At 47.7% G+C, this 21,137-nt stretch overlaps 1 protein-coding gene and 1 pseudogene across 1 annotated transcript in view; both read right to left on the reverse strand.

Moving 5' to 3' along the window:
- LOC119961522 overlaps window positions 1-17,870 on the reverse strand; it is a 33,468-nt pseudogene extending 15,598 nt beyond the window's left edge.
- A 468-nt stretch (window positions 17,871-18,338) lies between these two features.
- Window positions 18,339-21,137, reverse strand: part of LOC119961523 (zinc finger protein 135-like) — a gene marked incomplete at its 5' end in the record, with an annotated part of 205,265 nt that continues 202,466 nt past the window's right edge. The window contains 2 exons of the mRNA XM_038788856.1: window positions 18,339-18,436; window positions 18,616-18,930. Coding sequence (XP_038644784.1) covers window positions 18,421-18,436; window positions 18,616-18,930 — 331 coding nt within the window. The remainder of the gene's footprint in view (window positions 18,437-18,615; window positions 18,931-21,137) is intronic.

Raw genomic sequence — 21,137 nt, forward strand, 5'->3', positions numbered from 1 at the left:
TCCTGATGTAGTGAGAACTCATGTGGAAGAGCAGAGGGTTAAAACTGCGAGGTTAGCAGCAGAAATGGCAGATGATTATAAATTAGTTCATAAGTCGAAGCTTGGTTTCCGACATCACTTTCAGCCGGTGAAGGATAGAAACTGGGGAAAAGAGAAATACTCAAGTGGTAGAGGTAAAGGAGATCTGATGGGAGATAATAAGGAGAGTGTACCTCAGATTAAAGGATACGTGGAAGAGAAATGAAAAGTTTCAAATGTTTTCACTGTAATAAACTAGGCCACATAACGTCACAGTGTTGGTGGTTGAAGAAAAGCATGGGGAAGGCTGATGTGGTAAAACAGGACAAGACAGGGGTTTGTTCAAGTGGGAAAGGAAAGACCAAGTGAAGCGAAGGAGGTGCAAAAGATTGTACAGCCTGATCAAGAGGTGATTGATAAGAAGGTGCCAGATCTCTTTAAAGAATTTACTTTGTGTGGGAAAAGTTTACTCATGTGTATCAGGAGGAGCAGGTAAAGAAGTCACAATTTTAAGAGATACTGGAGCTAGTCAATCTTTAATGGTAAGAGATGAGGAGTTATGTAGTTTGGGAAGAATATTGCCAGAAAAGGTGGTAATATGTGGAATTCAGAGTGAGAAGTGTAGTGTTCCATTATATAAGGTAAGGTCCAGTGAAGAGTGGTGAAGGGGTAGTAAGAGCAAGAGAAACTATCTTGTCCAGGAATACAGTTTATCTTGGGTAATGATATAGCTGGATTGGAGGTGGGAGTGATTGATAAGCCAACTGTGATTGATAAGCCAGTGGAAAATCAGACAACTGAAGTGTTGAAGGACGAATATTCTTGGATTTTTCCCGAATTGTGTAGTATCGAGGTCGCAAAGTCACAGGTTAAGACAAGAGGAGAAATCAAAGAGTGAAGATAAAGTCCAAGTTCAATTATCGGAAACGATTTTTGATCAGATGGTTGGAAAAGAACAAGAACAGGTGGAGGATGAGGCGGATATTTTTAGTTCAGAAAAATTGGCAGAGTTACAACAGAAAGATTTAGAAATAAAACGGACGTATCAGAAAGCACACACGGAAGAGGAATCTGAGTGTATACTAGAGTGTTATTACCGTAAAAAAGATGTCTTGATGAGAAAATGGAGACCTTTGCATCTACAGGCGGATGAAAAGTGGGCAGATGGGTATAGAAAGGAGATGTTGTGAGTAGCACATGAGGAACCAGTGGGAGGTCATTTGGGAGTAAGGAAAACTCAAGCTAAAATCCAAAAACATTTTTATTCGCCTGGACTGCAGAAAGATGTAGTTAAATTTTGTCGACCATATCACACATGCCAAGTGATAGAGAAACCTCAAGCAGTGATAAAACCAGCGCCCTTAATACCCATTCCAGCATTTGAGGAACATTTTACAAGGGTCTTAATTGATTGCGTAGGACCGTTTCCTAAAATGAAAAGTGGGAATCAATATCTTTTGACTATAATGGATGTGTCTACTATGTTCCCAGAGGCCATTCCAGTACACAATATTACAGCTAGAAAGATTGTGGAGGAGTTACTTAAATTATTTACTAGATATGGACTACCCACAGAAATACTATTGGATCATAGATCAAATTTTACCATAAGGTTATTCAAAGAAGTTATGGATTGCTTAGGAATAAAACAATTTAAATCAATTGCGTACCATCCAGAATCACAGGGAGCCTTAGAAAGGTGGCATCAGACATTAGAGACAATGTTGAGGGCTTATTGTCACGATTATCCAGAGGATTGGGACAAAGGAATTCCATTCGTACTGTTTGCAATTTGCACCTAATGAGTCAACCAAATTCAGTCCTTTTGAATTAATTTTTGATCACTAGGTAAGAGGGCCACTTAAATTGATTAAGGAAAAATTGGTGAGTGAGCAATCGGAACTTACATTATTGGATTACGTGTCAAATTTTAGGGAATGATTAAATAGAGCAGGGGAATTGGCTAAACAGCATTTCAAAGTTGCACAAAATGTGATGAAACGGGTAGCGGACAAGAAAGCAAAAGTTTGTAGTTTTGCCAGTGGAGATAAAGTTTTGGTATTGTTACCAGTGGTAGGTGAACCTTTAAAAGCAAGGTTTTGTGGACCTTATCAGATTGAAAGGAAATTAAGTGAGGTGAATTATGTGGTAAGAACACCAGATAGAAGGAAAACTCACCGCGTGTCATGTGAATATGCTTAAAAGGTACTTTGAAAGGTTTGTCATCCCTCAAATTAAATTGGAAAACAAGGATGTTCTTAAAAATTGGGATACATTGTTGAGTTACCTTCCAGAGGAAAAACAAACTTTGATGTTCTCTCAACCCTGGCCCATAATAATGTGAAATAAAAGTCGCAAAAATCACAGAGGGCCATAGGCTGCTCTCCTCTTTGACCGAGAGAGAACTGACTGGAGGTGATTTAACCCAAGGGTCAGCAAACCTCAGGCGAGGGGCCTGATTGAGAAGGTGGAGCCTTCATGAATAAAGTCAGCCAATATGGGAGTTGAATCCTCACTGTTGGCTTTGCTCTGCATCACAAACAGTCATCCAGCCAACTGAGCAAACCAACCCCCTTAAATATTAGGTATTCCCTGTACCAATCAGTTTACCAGTCCACCTCAGACAACTTGCCCCTCATACCCTGATAGGTGTCTTCTGTGAGGAACACCCAGATAAATTAAACAAAAGAACCTTGTAACCACCAGGGTCCAGCTCCATGGAAACGTGGCTTTGAGAGGTTTGAAACAGAAATGGAAACTAAATATCTTCAAACTTCCAAACACCCTTTCACTCTGTGATCCTTGTGCAATTTGAAGCCAGGTATTAGCAACAAGACTCAGAGAGAATCAGCCCACTGGAGGCAAAGTGGTGAGACCGGCCAGTCCAGCAGAAAGAAACCCTCCGACCATCCCCACTGACCACCTGTCAGAATGAACAAAATGCAGTCCTGGCTGTAGAGCAGAAACAATCACAGCCGAATCCAACCTCTGTAATCAATTGTGAAATTGTTGGTATCACAGCAGGTCCGATGAAACAGGCAATCCCGTCTCACAGTGAGAGGTGAACGACCTCTCCCCAGTGTGAACTCGCTGGTGTGTCCGCAGGTTGGATAACCGAGTGAATCCCTTCCCACACTGAGAGCAGCCTCTCCCCAGTGTGAACTCGCTGGTGTCTCTGCAGGTGAGATAACCGAGTGAATCCCTTCCCACACTGAGAGCAGGTGAATGGCCTCTCCCCAGTGTGAACTGGCTGGTGTCTCCGAAGGTGAGATAACTGAGTGAATCCCTTCCCACACTGAGAGCAGGTGAATGGCCTCTCGCCAGTGTGAACTCGCTGGTGTTTCTCCAAACTACACAGTTCAGTAAATCCTTTCCCACACTGCGTGCAGATGAACGGCCTCTCCCCGGTGTGAATTAACTGATGTCTCAATAGGCGAGATGAATCACAAAATCCTTTTCCACACTGGGAACAGGTGAATGGCCTCTCCCCGGTATGAACTCGCTGGTGTGACTGCAGGTGAGATAACTGAGTGAATCCCTTCCCACACTGAGAACAGGTAAATGGCCTCTCCCCTGTGTGAATTCGCTGGTGTCTCAATAGGCGGGACGAATCACAAAATCCTTTCCCACACTGAGAGCAGGTGAATGGCCTCTCCCCGGTGTGAACTCGCTGGTGTGACTGCAGGCTGTATACTTCAGTGAATCCTTTCCCACACTGGCAGGAGAACGGCCTCTCCCCAGTGTGAACTCGCTGGTGTTTCTGTAGGGTGGATAATTGATTAAATCCTTTCCCACACTGAGAGCAGGTGAATGGCCTCTTCCCCGGTGTGAATTCGCTGGTGTCTCAATAGGCGAGACGAATCACAAAATCCTTTCCCACACTGAGAGCAGGCGAATGGCTTCTCCCCAGTGTGAACTCGCTGGTGTGTCTGCAGGGTGTATACTTCAGTAAATCCTTTCCCACACTGGGAGCAGGAGAACGGCCTCTCCCCAGTGTGAATGCGTCGGTGCGTTTCCAGCTCTGATGGGGCTCGGAATCCCTTCCCACAGTCACCACATTTCCACGGTTTCTCCATGGTTTGGGTTTCGTGTCTCTTCAGATTGGACAATCAGTTGAAGCCTCCTCCACAGACACAACACAGGTATGGTGTCTCCCCGCTGTGAATGTTGTGATTTATTTTCAGGCTGTGTAACTGGTTAAAGCTCTTTCCACAGTAAGTTCACTGGTTCACTGGAACACACTCACTCGGGTGTGTGTGTGTGTGTATGTCGGTGCTTTTTCAGTCACACTGATGTTTTAAATCTTTAGCTGCCAGTTCGGGCAAACATTTCTCCGAGATTGAAAGGCCGATGATCTTCAGGGTCCAGGGAATCCAGTGACTATCAGATCGTGACGTTTGAGGTTTCTGTCTGTAATTCCTCCTCATCTAGTATCCTGTGAAAACATTTAACAAAATTCATCCCTGTCAGTACAGGACAGAAACACCTCATCTCAGCTTTCTCTCCAATTATCTGCCAGTTTCCCATAACCCTCAACATCCTCATTAATTAGAAATCTGTTGGGGGGGGGGGGGGGCACGTGACACGAAAGCAGCTGCTTTTCCGCAGGTTCTGGCACCACACACCTATAATTCATCACTTACCCTGATTGCCTCGCACTCATTTACATAATCTTTGAATTAATATTTGTTATGATGTCCTTGGAAGGCATCGGAGGTTTGGTCTGGTAGGATTATGCCGGAAAAAGTCAAGAAATCATCGATAAAGCAGCGCAGGTGGATTCAGCGGGGATGGAGCTGCTTTTTCCACATGGTGGCCTGACCCTGGGGAAGTCTCTTGACCCCGCGCTCCCCAAGGCTCCGGGAGGCGGTGAAAATGATGACTGTCGACATTATCCGTGTTATTGACCAGAGGCTGAGTGTGCTGACTCAATATCTGTGAACTCATGAGGCCCAGCTGTAAAACACCATGAAGAGGGTCGATGATCCAGAGAAGAGAATCCTGAACATTCAGCAAGAAGCCTCCTTCACGGAGGCAACAATTTAATCCTTTGAAAACCAGCCGGTGACCTGAGCAGAAGCTGCAGCTTCCCCACAGGACTAAATGGCCGCCATCTTTGTTGCGTACTGACAGCAATGCGCATGCGCACACGCCCTTTAAATTGTGTATTCGCCGCAATGCGCATGCGCACTCGCCATCTTTACTGGGGCAGCAGAGCGCATTCGCCATCATTGATGGGGGCAAACATTTTTAAATGTTTCTTCGTGTCAGAATGTCCATAAAACTGTTTCTCTCTGAGTATTTATACGGCAGAACAATTATATATGTCCAGGGCAGTGACAATAATTCGTATTTGTATTGTGCCTTGACCAGAAACGTTACAAAATAACAATTGGCACTGAGCCACAGAGGACGGGCGCGATTCTCCCATATGGGGAGAAATCGTAAGGTTGGCGTCAAATCCGGGCGGGTTTGACGCCAGCCCCCCCCCCCCCTTCCCGACCGGGAACCGATTCTGGTCCCTGGTCGGGGCTAGCATCCCGACGCCGTAAACTCCGGCATCGCGGGCTTAACGAATTTCGTTAAGCCCGCTTGCCAGAGTTAGCGCCGGCTGACGCGTCATATGACGTCAGCCGCGCATGCGCGGATTGGAAGATTCCAACCCGCGCATGCGCGGATGACGTCATCGCACATTTGCGTGAAACCCGCGCATGCGCGGGCCGGGATGCCCCTCAGCCGCCCCGCGAATGGATACTGCGGGGCGGCGGAAGGACAAAGAATGCGCGGGCAGCGGGACCGATGCCCGCGATTGGTGCCCACCGATCGCGGGCCCATGGCACCCAATCGGTGCCATGGTTTTAAAAATCGACAGTTTACGGCCGTTTTTACGAACGGCCAGACCAGGTGTGTTTGCCGTTCGTAAACACAGCCGTAAAGGGCTGGGAACTCGGCCCATCCATCAGCTGTGAATCACTGACGGCCGTAAAAAAACGGCGGCAGCGATTCGTATCGGGAGTCGGGCGTGGGGGGGGGTAGAATAGCGGGAGGGCGTCGGAACAGCGTGGCCGTAAAATTTTAGAAGCCACGCTATTCTCCGCACCGTCGGGAGTGCGGAGAATCGCGCCCGACATATTAGCTTTGAGGAGAATCTCAACAGAGGAAATTGAGTTACAGAGTCGCAGAGTTTTAAGGAGGAAATTTCAGAGCTTGTAGCCCAGTAATGATGGAGCGTCAGAAAAATAAGGAATGCTGTACTGGCCGGAATTAAATGAGGGCAGAGATCTTCAAGCGGTTTGGGGGGGGGGGGGGGGGAGATTACAGAGATCAGGATGATCACAACTATAGCAATAGAAGAATGAGAAATTTCAACTTTCGGTGCTTATGAAAGGGAATCATTTGTAGATCAGTGAGCACAGGGGATGGGTAAACAAGACTTGTTGTGAGTAAACCCATGGGTAGCAGAGTTTTGGATGGGATGCAGGGGGTTGTTTAACATTGGAGGCTGACTGTGAATGAATTAAAATAATTTGGTCGAGAGGTAATAAAAGAATGAGTGATGGTTTCTGCAGCAGATAAAAAGACACCAAGGCGGAGTCAGGCTGTGTTGCTGAGGTTGAAATAGGTGATCTTGGTGATTATGTGGATATGTGTTCGGAAGTTCAACAGGGGGGAAATATTTCACCAGGGTTGTGAACAGGCTCCTTCTCCCTCAGACATTTAGCAGGGACAGGGATGGAGTTGCTGGTGAGGGAGTGGAATTTGCAGAGAGGACGGAAGGGTTTAGTCTTCTCAATATTTAAAGAGGAAATTTCTGCTCCTCCAGTACTGAATTTCAGACAAGTTCGGACAGTGCGTGTATTGGAGTGGAACCTGCAGGGGATGGTTTTATGAGCAGGTGCTCTTACTGTGGGACTGGGTTCAAGACATCATCTGACCTCACTGTACACCAGCAAATTCACACTGGGAAGAGGCTGTTCACGTGCTCCCAGTGTGGGAAGACATTCACTCAGTCATCCAGCCTGCTGACACACAAGCGGGTTAACACTGGGGAGAGGTCATTTACCTGCCCCAAGAGTGGGAAGAGATTCACACGTTATCCAGTCTGCTGACAGACAAGCGAATTGTTGGTACTAACCTATCTAATGCATGCAATAAGGTTGAGTGGTATCAGAAATAGTGAAAGTAATGCCAATAGCACAACAGGATGTAGCTTTCAGGATTACATTCAATGCTGTTTTTGTTAAGTGATTTAACAGGATGTGATTGTAACATAAATAGATGCGTCATGAATTTGATTATAGCATTTGCTGGCTGGCCGGGAGACTTTAAAGTTTACTTTAACGTACCAAACAGCAAGTCAGAACTTGAAGCCCAAATTATGCTTCAATCCTGGTTCAGCAAGTGATGCATCAACCATGTGCTTAAACATTTATTTACAAGGCGCAGAATGTTGCTCGGAGTGAGAGCATGGGCCATTGCGGGGAACTGTGCTCAGAATCAAATCTGCTCTACCTGATTTTGGGAATGTTTGCCGATCGTTTATGCCAAAAACCAAAGATGGAAGAGTGCACAGCCTGCAATTAAATCACCATTTCTCACCTTGATCATGATGAACAATCTGCTCATACAATTTCAAAATAAAATATGAAAGTGATGCATTTGGAGGTGTTGTTCTTCTCTGGTTTTGTAAAATTGAAGTTCAGTAGATGGAAATAAAACTATTCCATGCTGAATGTTCTTTTAACTTTACAAGCACAGGATGCGTAAATGCTCCTTCAATTGATTTGATGCCATCTATAGATGGTTTTTGTCAGCTTTTTATATTGTTACTTGAGGAAGTTTGGGTATAAGATGGACACCAATACCGTGCTAGTTAAAACTTACAGACCAGCAGAATCCAAGTGCTCCCATTACTGTTTAAATATGTAAAATCTCAAGCCTCTAAATAAGGTAGATATGGACCTATTGCACCCTCTTTCATTTATGCCATAATTTTAGCGTTAATAAACTAGTGGTTTGAACCATTCGTGAGAATTAGTGAAAGAAACCGTCACAAAGTAGCAGTTATGTTTTTTTTTAAAATAATTTTTATTGAAGAAATTTTTCAAAATACAAACATTTTAACCCCCCCTACATTTACATTTAAATTATAACAAAACAAAGTCAAACCCCCCTACTTAACAAGAAAAAGAAAAAAAGTCCCCCCCCCCCTACTCGCGCGTCTCCCCCCCCCCCCCCCCCCCCCGCCGGCGAACCGACAGTCAGACCAACTTATCATTTCTAGCAGCTTGCCCGTGCCGCCACCGCTACCGTACTTCCTTCGTCTTTGTCCCCCCTCCCTCCTCCCCCCTCCCTCCCGCCCTCCTCTCCCCTCCCGGGTTGCTGCTGTCACGGCCTCAGTTTCTATCTCTGATCCAAGAGGTCTAGGAAGGGTTGCCATCGCCTGAAAAACCCCTGCACCGACCCTCTCAGGGCGAATTTGATCCTTTCCAATTGGATGAAGTTTGCCATGTCGTTTAACCAGGTGTTAACACTCGGAGGCCTTTCGTCCCTCCACTGAATCAGGATCCTCCTCCGAGCCACCAAGGACGCAAAGGCTAATATTCCAGCCTCCCTCGCCTCCTGTACCCCCGGTTCCACCCCAACCCCGAAGATCGCAAGTCCCCATCCTGGCTTGACCCTGGACCCCACCACTCTTGACACCGTCCCTGCCACCCCCTTCCAGAACTCCTCCAGTGCCGGACATGCCCAAAACATATGTGCATGATTCGCAGGGCTTCCCGAACATCTAATACACCTGTCTTCACCCCCGAAAAACCGACTCATCCTTGTCCCCGTCATGTGGGCTCTATGCAGTACCTTAAATTGAATGAGACTTAGTCTCGCACATGACGACGACGAGTTGACCCTCTCCAGGGCGTCTGCCCATGTCCCGTCCTCTATCTGTTCCCCCAGCTCTAACTCCCACTTATCTTTCAGCTCCTCTACTGGTACCTCCTCCACCTCCTGCATAATCTTATAGATGTCCGAGATCTTCCCCTCCCCGACCCAGACCCCTGATAGCACCCTATCACTCACCCCCCTGTCGGGGAGCGCGGGGAACCCCGCTACCTGTCGTCTGGCAAATGCCTTCACTTGGAGGTACCTGAACGTGTTCCCCGGGGGGGAGCCCAAATTTCTCCTCCAGCTCTCCCAGGCTCGCAAACCTCCCCTCTATAAACAAGTCCCTCAGTTGTCTAATACCCGCCCTCTGCCAGCTCTGGAATCCCCCTCCTGTGTTTCCCGGCGCAAATCTGTGGTTCCCTCTTAGTGGTGCCCCTATCAGACCTCCCACTTCCCCCCTGTGTCGCCTCCACTGCCCCCAGATCTTGAGGGTGGCCGCCACCACCGGGCTCGTGGTATACCTCGTGGGAGGGAGCGGCCATGGTGCCGTTACCAGTGCCCCTAAGCTTATGTTGCCGCAGGACGCCCTCTCCATGCGCTTCCAGGCTGCTCCCTCCCCTTCCATCATCCACTTTCGTACCATCGATGTATTTGCCGCCCAGTAATATCCTGAAAGGTTGGGTAACGCCAGCCCTCCACTATCCCTACTCCGCTCCAAAAAGACCCTTCTAACTCTCGGGGTGCCATGTGCCCACACATACCCCATGATACTACTCGTTACCTTCTTGAAAAAGGCCCTGGGGAGGAAGATGGGCAGACACTGGAACAAAAACAAGAACCTCGGGAGGACCGTCATTTTAACTGACTGCACCCTCCCTGCCAGCGACAGCGGCACCATGTCCCACCTCTTAAACTCCTCCTCCATCTGTTCCACCAGTCTGGAAAAGTTCAACTTGTGGAGGGTCCCCCAGTTCTTTGCCACCTGCACCCCCAAATACCTAAAACTTTTAACTGCTCTTTTGAAGGGGAGCCTCCCAATTCCCTCCCCTTGGTCTCCCGGGTGTATTACAAAGACCTCACTTTTCCCCAGATTTAATTTATATCCCGAAAAGTCCCCGAACTCCGCTAGTATCCCCATTACCTCCGGCATTCCCCCCTCCGGGTCTGCCACATACAACAACAAATCATCCGCATAGAGCGAGACCCGATGTTCCTCCCCTCCCCTTGTCAGTCCTCTCCACCCCCCTGAACCCCTCAGTGCCATCGCCAACGGCTCAATCGCTAATGCAAAGAGTAAGGGAGATAGGGGACATCCCTGCCTAGTACCTCGATGGAGCCCAAAATATTCTGACCTCCTCCCGTTTGTTACCACACTTGCCATCGGAGCTGAATAGAGCAGTTTTACCCACTTGATAAATCCCTCCCCAAACCCAAACCTTTCCAACGTCTCCCACAAGTATTCCCACTCCACCCTGTCAAATGCCTTCTCCGCGTCCAGCGCTACCACTATCTCCGCCTCCCCTTCCACTGCTGGCATCATAATCACATTTAACAATCTCCGGACATTTGTGTTAAGTTGGCGTCCCTTCACGAACCCCGTCTGGTCTTCATGGACTACCCCTGGCACACAGTCCTCTATCCTGGTTGCCAGGACCTTTGCTAACAGCTTGGCGTCAACATTCAGGAGGGAGATGGGCCTGTAGGACCCGCACTGGACCGGGTCCTTGTCCCGCTTCAAAATCAAGGAGATCAGGGCCTGCGACATTGTTGGGGGCAGAACCCCCCCCTCGCGCGCCTCATTAAAGGCTCGCACCAGCACTGGACCCACCAAGTCCACAAATTTCCTGTAAAACTCCACCGGGAACCCATCCGGCCCCGGCGCCTTCCCCGCCTGCATCTGGCCTATCCCTTTAATTAGCTCCTGCAGCTCTATCGGCGCCCCCAACCCTTCCACCAGCTCCTCCTGTACCTTTGGGAACCCCAATTTGTCGAGAAAGTTCTTCATTCCCCCTCTCCTCTTCGGCGGTTCAGACCTATACAATTCCCTATAGAAGTCCCTAAAGACCCTATTCACCTCTTGCCCCTTCTGCACTACATCCCCACCCCTCTCTCTCACTCCCCCAATCTCTCTGGCTGCATCTCGCTTATGAAGCTGGTGTGCCAGCATCCTGCTCGCCTTTTCCCCGTACTCATACGCCGCACCCTGCGCCCTTCTCCACTGCATTTCCGCCTTCCTAGTGGTCAGTAGGTCGAACCTGGCCTGCAAGCTACGCCGCTCCCTTAATAGCCCCTCCTCTGGTGCCGCCGCATATTTCCTATCTACTTCTAGGAGCTCCCCCACCAGCCTCTCCCTTTCCTGCCTCTCCTTCCTCTCTCTGTGTGCCCTTATGGAGATCAGCTCTCCTCTGATCACTGCTTTCAAGGCCTCCCAGACCGTCCCCACCTGCACCTCACCTGTGTCATTCGTACCCAGATAGTTCTCAATGCCCGTTCTCACCCTTCTGCACACCTCTTCGTCCGCCAACAGCCCTACATCCAGGCGCCACAACGGGCGTTGGTCCCGCGCCTCCCCCATGTCCACGTCCACCCAATGTGGTGCATGGTCCGATATCGCAATGGCCGAGTACTCCGTGTCCTGCACTCTCGGTATCAGCCCCCTGTTCAATACGAAAAAATCGATCCTAGAGTACACTCTGTGGACGTGGGAGAAAAAAGAATACTCCCTCGCCCTAGGCCTACCAAATCTCCATGGGTCTACCCCTCCCATCTGCTCCATGAACCCCCTTAACACCTCTGCCGCTGCCGGCCTCCTATTCGTCCTGGAACTCGATCTATCCAGCCCAGGGTCTAACACAGTATTAAAGTCCCCTCCCATGATCAGGCCCCCTGCCTCCAGTCCCGGGATGAGGCCCAGCAGGCGCCTCATAAAACCCGCGTCGTCCCAGTTCGGGGCATACACATTTACCAGGACCACATTCTCTCCCTGCAGCCTACCCCTCACCATCACGTACCTGCCCTCCTTGTCTGCCACCACCTCTGCCGCCACAAACGACACCCTCTTTCCCACCAAAATCGCCACCCCCCCCGGTTCTTGATATCCAAGCCTGAGTGGAACACCTGTCCCACCCACCCCCTTCTCAGGCGGACCTGATCTGCTACCCTCAAATGAGTCTCCTGCAGCATTGCTACATCAGCCTTCAGTCCCTTCAGGTGTGAGAAGACCCTTGATCTTTTGACCGGCCCATTCAGCCCCCTTACGTTCCACGTGATCAATCGGGTCGCAGAGCGACCCGTCCCTACTCCCTGTCGATTAGCCATGTCTTGTCCCTTGCTCGCCCCGGGTCATCCCTTCTTTTCTGACCCGCTTCCCATAGCGATGCCCCCCCCCCCCCCCCCCACCCCCCCCCCCCCCGGCTCTCCCCTTCTCGTCCCTGGTCTTTCCAGCAGCAACCCGGTGCCCCCCCCCCCCCCCCTGGCTAGGACCCCTCCTAGCCGCGATGTACCCCACATCGTACTCCCGAGAGTCAGCTGGTCTCCGCTGACCCGGCTGCTCCTGCCACATTCCGACTCCTCCCGGTTCACCCCATCTGCGCCCGTGAAAGATCCCCTTAAAACCCCTGAGAAAGACCCGCATAATCAACCCGCTCCCCCCCGTCCCGTCTCCCCAACTTAACGATATAAATACCCAATGGCAACTAAATACATAAATACTTAACTACATACTTAAATAACAAAATAATTAACTAACTATCAACTAACAGTGTGCCCAACCATCACCCTCCATCAAACAGTATAAATAACCGCAGATAACCATAACCCGAAAAGAAAAAAAAGAACAAAAAACCCCCCCAAGCACCCAAAGAAAAAGGGTAAGAGGGGTAAATAACTAAGGGAAATTGGAAACGGGAAAAAACACCCCATAAGAAGCCAACGACCCACAATAGAGATTTCAACAGTACAAATATACAGAAACACCCAACAACTCGAAACCTTCAAAATATTCAGAAAAGTCAACCGTTCGAGAAAAAACACCCCAAACAATCCACGAAACTGTTACCCAGTTCCGACCTGGCCTGAAAAAGAAAAGGGCCACTTGCTCAATCAAGAGTCCCCCGGCGGCTACGACCGCCGGTGCTCCCAGGTTTTAGTTCGTGTCCAACTTTTCCTCTTGTACAAAGGTCCAGGCCTCCTCTGGGGACTCGAAATAATGATGTTGGTCCTTGCAGGTGACCCACAAGCGCGCCGGTTGCAGCATTCCAAATTTGATCTTTTTCGCGTGTAGCACCGCCTTTGTCCGGTTGTACCGGGCCCGCCGCTTTGCCACCTCCGCACTCCAGTCCTGGTACACCCTTACCGTCGAGTTCTGCCACTTGCTGCTTTTCTCCCTTTTTGCCCACCTCAGGACTTTCTCTCGATCACTTAGCCGCTGGAACCGCACCACCACCGCCCTCGGGGGCTCGTTTGCCCTAGGCCTCCTGGCCATGACCCGGTATGCCTCTTCCAATTCCAGGGGCGCCGGACCGGCCCCTTCCCCCATCAGGGAGCTCAACATCTCCGCCACATATCCCGGGAGATCCGACCCCTCCAGGCCTTCTTCCAGGCCCAGGATCCTCAAATTTTTCCTCCTCATCCGAGTGTCCAGCTCCTCGAAGCGGCTCTGCCACTTCATGTGGAGTGCCTCGTGCACCTCCACCTTTGCCCCGATGACTGTGGCCTCCTCCTCCCTCGCGGTCATCTCCTGCTGCAGATCTTTAATCGACGCCTCTTGGATCGCCTGGGCTCCCACCAACCTGGTGGCTGTCGCGTTCATGGACTCTAAGAGCTCCACTTTCATCTCCGTGAAAAAACGGAGGAGAGCGGCCTGCTGCTCCTCCGCCCATTTCTTCCACTCCTCCGATGCACCGCCGGCCGCCATTTTGATTTTCTTCCCCCGCTTTTTTTGGGGAGCTGCTGCCGTTTTTCTTGCCGCTCCACTCCGGGTACCGACCATAAAATCGGTCTAGTTCTCTTCAGGGGACCTTCCCCCACTGGGATTCGTTTTTTCAGCGCCGTTGGGGCCCTCCAATTGGCCCAAAAACACCTTTGTTGCAGGAGCTTCCAAATGTGCGGCTTAGCTAGTCATAGCCGCAACCGGAAGTCACAAAGTAGCAGTTATGTTGACAACTTAATCAAATGTTTGAATTTCATACTAATACAAGGCAGCATAAGACTGATCTTGTACAGTGCAGACTTTTGCACAACTGGTCCGGATATAGCCTTTATCCATTTACAATTTGTGCTGACAAACATCTATGTAACTGTTTTCCATCCGCATCCAAAATGGTTACACTGGACAGTGGGGGAAAAAATTTCATGGCTGGAATAAATATTCCTTATTATTGATCCTCCTGAAATTTCCATCATATATATATATATATATATATATGATTTTGATTTGATTTTGATTTGTTGTGATTTATTGTCACTTGTACTGAAGTACAGTGAAAAGTATTTTTCTGCGGCCGAGGAACGTACACAGTATGTACATAGTAGACACAAGAATAATCAACAGGAACAATGACAAATGGTACATCGACAGAACAGTGATTGGTTACGGTGCGGAATTATATAAGAGGAAAATAGTTTTAATAGGTCAGAACGCTGATAGGAGATAAAAGAAAGGGACAGAGGGAAGGAGCTCACAGAGAGTCGCCATACTCCGGAGCCATCTTGGGAAACCCCGTGTCTGCATGGGTGTCGCCCCCACAACCCAAAGATGTGAAGGGCATGTGGATTGGCCATGCTAAATTGCCCCTCAATTGGATTTGTTTAAAAAGTAAGACCAATACTGTACCCTGTGCTCCACATGCAGTCTCACCAATGCCCTGTATAACTGAAGCATAACCTCCCCAGTTTGTATTCAATTCCCCTCACAATAACAGTCTATTAGCTTTCCTAACTACTTGCTGTACCTGCATGCTAGCCTTTTGTGATTAATGTACAATAACACCTAGGTCCCTCTGTGTCTCAGAGCTCTGAAAGTCACTCATCATTTGGACAATATGCCTATTTTATTCTTCCTCACAAAATGGGCATTTTCACATTTTCCCACATTATACTCCATTTGCCAGGCCTTTGCCCACTCACTTAACTTATCTATGTCCCTATGTGGCTGTCTTGCATTCCTCACAATTCAGTGTCCCACCTTTCTTTGTGTTATCTGCAAATTTAGCAACAGAACCTTCAGTATCTTCATCCAAGTCATTTATATAAATGGTAATAAGTTGAGTCTCCCGTACTGATCCCTGTGAGACACCACTCATCACATCCCACCAATCAGAAAAATACCCATTTATGTCTATTCTGTTTCCTGTTGGTTAGCCAATCTTCAGTCCATGCCAGTATGTTACCCCTTATATCCTGAGTTTTTATTTTCTAAAATAACCTTTGATATGACAACTTATCAAATGCTTTCTGGAAATCTAAGGACAATACAGTCACCCGTTCCCCTTTATCCACAGTCATGTGACTCCATTGTGTAACTCTGATAAATTGGTTAAACGTGATTTTCCTTTCACAAAACCATGTTGACACTGCCTGATTGCCTTGAATTTTTCTGAGAGATCTGACATAACATCTTTAATAATAGCTTCTAACATGTTTCCTATGACTGATGTCAGGATAACTGGCCTGTCCAGCCATCTGTCCCCCTCCCTTTGTGAATAAAGGAGTTACATTATTTTCCAATTTAATGGAATCTTCCTTGTATCTAGTGAATTTTGGACAATGAAACAAGTGCATCAACTCCCTCATTAGCTGCTTTTTTCAAGACCTTATGGTGAAGTCCGTCCGAACCCGGAATTTTGTCAGCCTGCAGACTCAAAACATTGCTCATTACCACTTCCGTGGTGGTTGCAATTTTCTTTCCATTCCTTCCTGATTTACGGATATTTCTGGGATGTCATTTGATTCCTCCATACCTGATCAATTCATTTGCCAAAACCTTACTTTTCATTGTTCATTTCCCAGATGAGCTTTGTGGAGAATCAACACTCACTTCAATTATTTACTTACACAAATGTCTATAGAAACTCTGTCTTTATATTTCTAGCCAGCTTTCTCTGGTACTCTAATAATAATAATTGCTTATTGTCACGAGTAGGCTTCAATGAAGTTACTTTGAAAAGCCCCTAGTCGCCACATTCTGGCGCCTGTTCTGGGAGGCCGGTACGGGAATTGCTCCCCCACTGCTGGCTTTTTCTGCTTTATAAGCCAGCTGTTCAGCCCAATTATTCCCTCCTTATTAATATTTTTGTGTTTATATTCTATGCTTTATATTCTGCCCAATGTTCTGACCTGAAATCCGCCTTTGCACTGTTACATGCTTTGTAAAAAACATTGATATGTCTTTAACTTTTTTAGTTAAAGACAGATGCTGGGCCCTCCCCTTGGAATTTTCCATTCTCACGAGAATGTATCTATTCTGTTTATACTGAAATATCTCTTTCAATGTCTGCTACTGAATCTCTATTGACCTGACACACAAGCTCATTTGAAAGTTAATTTAAGCTAGCTCTGCTTTGATACCCTCATAATTGCTCTTATTGAAGCTAAACTTACTCGTCTTGGACTCAATCTTCTTCCCCTCAAACTGCATGTCAAATTCAATCATATTATGATCGCTGTTACCTGGGGATGCCTTCACCATGAGGTTATCAATTAATCCTTGTTGCACAATACCCAGTCTGGTGTTACCTGACCTCTGGTTGGCTCCAAAATGTGCTGATTGTAGAAACTATCGCAAGAACATAGTGAACTCCTCATCTATGCTACCTTCGACAATCTGATTTTTCCAGTTTATAAGTGTACTAAAATCCCCCTTGATTATCACTGTACCTTTTCTGTCAAACTCCCATTATCTCTTCCTTAACACTCTGTCCTACTGTGTCGTTACAATTAGGAGGTCTGCACACCACACCCAGAAGTAAATTCTTGCCTTAACCATTTTTCATCTCAAACCAAACCACTCCTACATCCTGGTTTCCTGAGCTTAGGTCATCCCTGTCTAATGTGCCAACAGCATCAATAATTAACAGAGCTGCTCTTCCACCTTTTCCGAGATTTCTGTCCTTCCTAAATTTTATATACACTACAATATTCAGCTCACCACCACCTTTTGAAGGGAAATGGATGATGGGCAATAAATGTTGGGACTGGCCAGCGACACCCACATACCACGAATGAATATAAAACAATTCAGGTCCCAATCTATGTCTCTGAATGGCCATCAGATCGTACTTACTTATTTCTATAGGTGCTGCCAATTCATCAGTTTTGTTTCAAATGCTACTTGTGTTTTGCTGCAGAGCCTTTGGTTTTGTTCTTTTATTATTTTTGTAGCGTTTATCTGATGTAATTTTAAATGTGTTCTCTCCGTCTCCTCCTGCCAGTCTGTTTATCATTTCCCATATTCTTACCTTTCTCTCTGGTCTTACTCTTTACTACATCATTCAAAACAAATCAGAAAAGATCCAACAATGGAACAGTCGGTAACAGGACATCAATCAGTCTCCTCTTATCTGAAAATGAAAATGAAAATCGCTTATTGTCACAAATAGGCTTCAAATGAAGTTACTGTGAAAAGCCCCTAGTCGCCACATTCTGGCGTCTGTTCGGGGAGACTGGTACAGGAATTGAACCGTGCTGCTGGCCTGCCTTGGTCTGCTTTCAAAGCTAGGGATGTAGCCCTGTGCTAAACCAGCCCCTATCTGAGAGAAATCAAGGACTGGAACACTGTCGTTAACACAAGGCTACTTTTATTAATCTATATCCAGAATATTAAACTCCGGCCGAGTCACAGGAATGATTAACATCAACTGAAACAAACTCCAACTGTCAGAATGAACACGGCTCAGTCCTGGATGTGATTAACAGCAGAAATAACAGAATCCAACCTCATGTGAACTCGCTGGTGTTTCTGCAGGGTGAATGAACGCTAGAATCCTTTCCCACACACAGAGCAGATGAATAATGTCTCCCTGCTGTGAATGCGCTGGTGTTTCAGCTGGAGGGAATGCTGAGTGAATCCCTTCCCACACACTGAGCAGGTGAACGGCCTCTCTCCAGTGTGACTGCGCTGGTGAATCAGCAGGTCCATTTTGCCTTTAAAGCTCTTCTCAAAGGCGGAACATTTAAAAAGGTCTCGTATCAGAGTGAACACGTTGGTGTGAGGCGAGTTGGGCAGACTGTGTGAACCCCTTCCCACATTCAGAGCAGATGAATGGTCTCTCCCCAGTGTGAATGCGCTGGTGTCTCAGCAGGGTGGATGACTGAGTGAATCCCTTCCCACACTCGGAGCAGATGAATGGTCTCTCCCCAGTGTGAATTCGCTGATGTACAGTGAGCTGATATGATCGTCTGAACCCAGTCCCACAGTGAGAGCACCTAAACGGTCTCTCGTCAGTGTGAACACGTTGATGGATCATCAGATCCCCAGAACATTTATAGCATTCCCCGCAGTCTGGGCATTGAAACGGTCTCTCATCTGTGTGAACTCGCTGGTGTCTCAGCAGGTTGGCTGAAACAGTAAATCCTTTCCCACAGTCGGAGCAGGTGAATGGCCTCTCCCCAGTGTGAACTCACTGGTGTGTGGACAGATTAGATGACTCAGTGAATCCCTTCCCACAATCGGAGCAGGTGAATGGTCTCTCTCCAGTGTGGACTCGCTGGTGTCTCAGCAGGGCCGATGTCTGAGTGAATCCCTTCCCACACTTGGAGCAGTTAAATGGCCTCTCCCCAGTGTGAACTCGCTGGTGTACGGACAGATTAGATGACTCAGTGAATCCCTTCCCACACTTGGAGCAGGTGAATGGTCTCTCCCCAGTGTGACGGCGTCGATGAGTTTCCAGGTGGGATGGGTAAGTGAATCCTTTCCCACACTCCGCACAATTCCACAGTTTCTCCTCAGTGTGACTGCATTTGTGGCTTGTGAGGCCTGTTGATCGAGTGAATCCTCGTCCACACACACAACACGTGTACGGTTTCCCCGCACTGTGAACGATGCTTTTTCCTTCCATGATTGATGATATTCAGGATATGATAAATTGAGGACTCTGTCAGATCCTGATGTGATGCTTGGTCTGAGTTTCTGGACTTTGAAGCCTCCCCTTCGAACACCCTGTGAAACTGATTGAAAACAGAAAATAGGGAGTGAGAGAGAACCCACAAAAACACAAAGGCAGGTTGTGAAATTGAGCTGAATGAATCTGGTTATTTGTGGGGACGGCACTGGGAAAAAGCAACCATGAAAACGGCTGGATTGTCACAAAAACTAAACTGCCTCTTTGAGAGGAGAGTGAAAGAGGCGAAGAGGGATTTTGTATATCTCCAAGGCACATTAAGAGAGCAGTTGGCAAAGCAAATTCGCTCTTGAGCTTCATAATTAGAAATATTGATACCGAAACAGGGTAGCTATGCTTCCAGTGGCACAGTGATTAGCACTGCTGCCTCAGTGATTAGCACTGCTGCCTCACAGTGATTAGCACTGCTGCCTCACAGTGATTAGCAATGCTGCCTCACAGTGATTAGCACTGCTGCCTCACAGTGATTAGCACTGCTGCCTCACAGTGATTAGCACTGCTGCCTCACAGTGATTAGCACTGCTGCCTCACAGTGATTAGCACTGCTGCCTCACAGTGATTAGCACTGCTGCTTCACATTGCCAGGGACCCGGGTTCAATTCCGACCTTGGCGACTGTGAGTGGAGATTGCACTGTCTCCCCGTTTGCGTGGATTTCCACCCGCAATCCAAAGACGGGCAAATTAGGAGGATTGGCCTTGATAAATTGCCCCTTAGTGCCCAGGGATGTGCATGTTAGGTGGGGCTATAGTGTGGCACAGTGGTTAGCACTACTGCCTCACAGCTCCAGGGTTCCGGATTCAATTCCAGTCTCGGGTGACTGCCTCTGTGGAGTTTGCCTTTTCTCCCCGTGCCTGCGTAGATTTCCTCCGTGTGCTCTGGTTTCTCACACAGTCCAAAGATGAGGTTAGGTGGATTGGCCATGATAAATTGCCCCAAAGGTTAATTGGGGTTACTGGGCTACGGGGAGAAGATGGAGGCATGGGCTTAAACTGAAGTAGGGTGCTCTTTCCAAGGGCCAGTGCAAACTCCTTGGGCTGAATGGCCTCCCGCTGAACTGTAAAGTCTATGATTCTGCACTGTAGGAATTCTTAGGAATCTTTATAAAGCTCTGGTCACCACTCTTCAGGAAGAATGGGAAGGTTCTTGGAGAAGGTGCAGAGGAGATATACCAGACTGGATCCAGCAAAGGAGGTTGAGGGGAGATTTGATTCAGGTCCACAAGATTATGGCAGATTTCCATCGGGTGGACAAAGAAACTCTGTTTCCATTCACTAATCGTACAAGCAGTCGGGACACAGATTTAAAGTTTTGGGTAAAACCTGGATTGAACGATATAAGATGCTGAGGGGTCTTGACAGGGTGGATGTGGAGAGGATGTTTCCTCTTGTGGGAGAATCTGGAACAAGGGGTCACTGTTGAAAAATGAGGGGTCATCCATTTAAGCTGGAGATGAGGATTTTAGATTCTCTTGAGGGTTGTAAGACTTTGGAACTCGTGTCCTTAAAAGGCAGTGGAAGCAGACTTCTTGAATATTTTTAAGGCAGAGCTGGATAGATTCTTGATGGGCAAGGGGGTGAAAGGTCATCAGGGCTAAGGAGGAATGTAGAGTGGAGGTTAGAATGAGATCAGCCGCAATCTTATTGAATGCTGAGCAGGCTCAAGGGGCCGAGTGGCCTGCTCCTAGTTTGTATGTAAAAGGTACAGGAGATATGAGGTGATATGAGATATGTTTTTACACAGCGAGTGGCAATGACCTGAAATGTGCTGCCAATGAGGGAGTTTGAAAATAGATACAATGAATCATTTGATTTCAAAAGGAAATTGAATCTGAGGGAAATAAACCTGCGACAATAACGACAATACGGAGAACAGGAGAATGGGACTGACTGGATTGCTCCAGAGAGCTAGCATGGAATCAATGGGCCGAATGCCATTTTCTGTGTCATCATGTCTCTGACTCTTTTGTGTAATCTAGTTTTGTAATTTAACCCCGGAGGGTTCAGATATCACTCAGGTAAATCTGTGCTACACTCCCTCCAAGGCCATTCTATCCTTCCTCAGGTTTGTTGCCCAGAACTGAACACAGTTCTCCAGGTTTGGTCTAACCAGGGTTTGT

Source organism: Scyliorhinus canicula, unplaced genomic scaffold (assembly GCF_902713615.1).
Source record: "Scyliorhinus canicula unplaced genomic scaffold, sScyCan1.1, whole genome shotgun sequence".
Taxonomy (NCBI): Eukaryota; Metazoa; Chordata; class Chondrichthyes; order Carcharhiniformes; family Scyliorhinidae; genus Scyliorhinus; species Scyliorhinus canicula.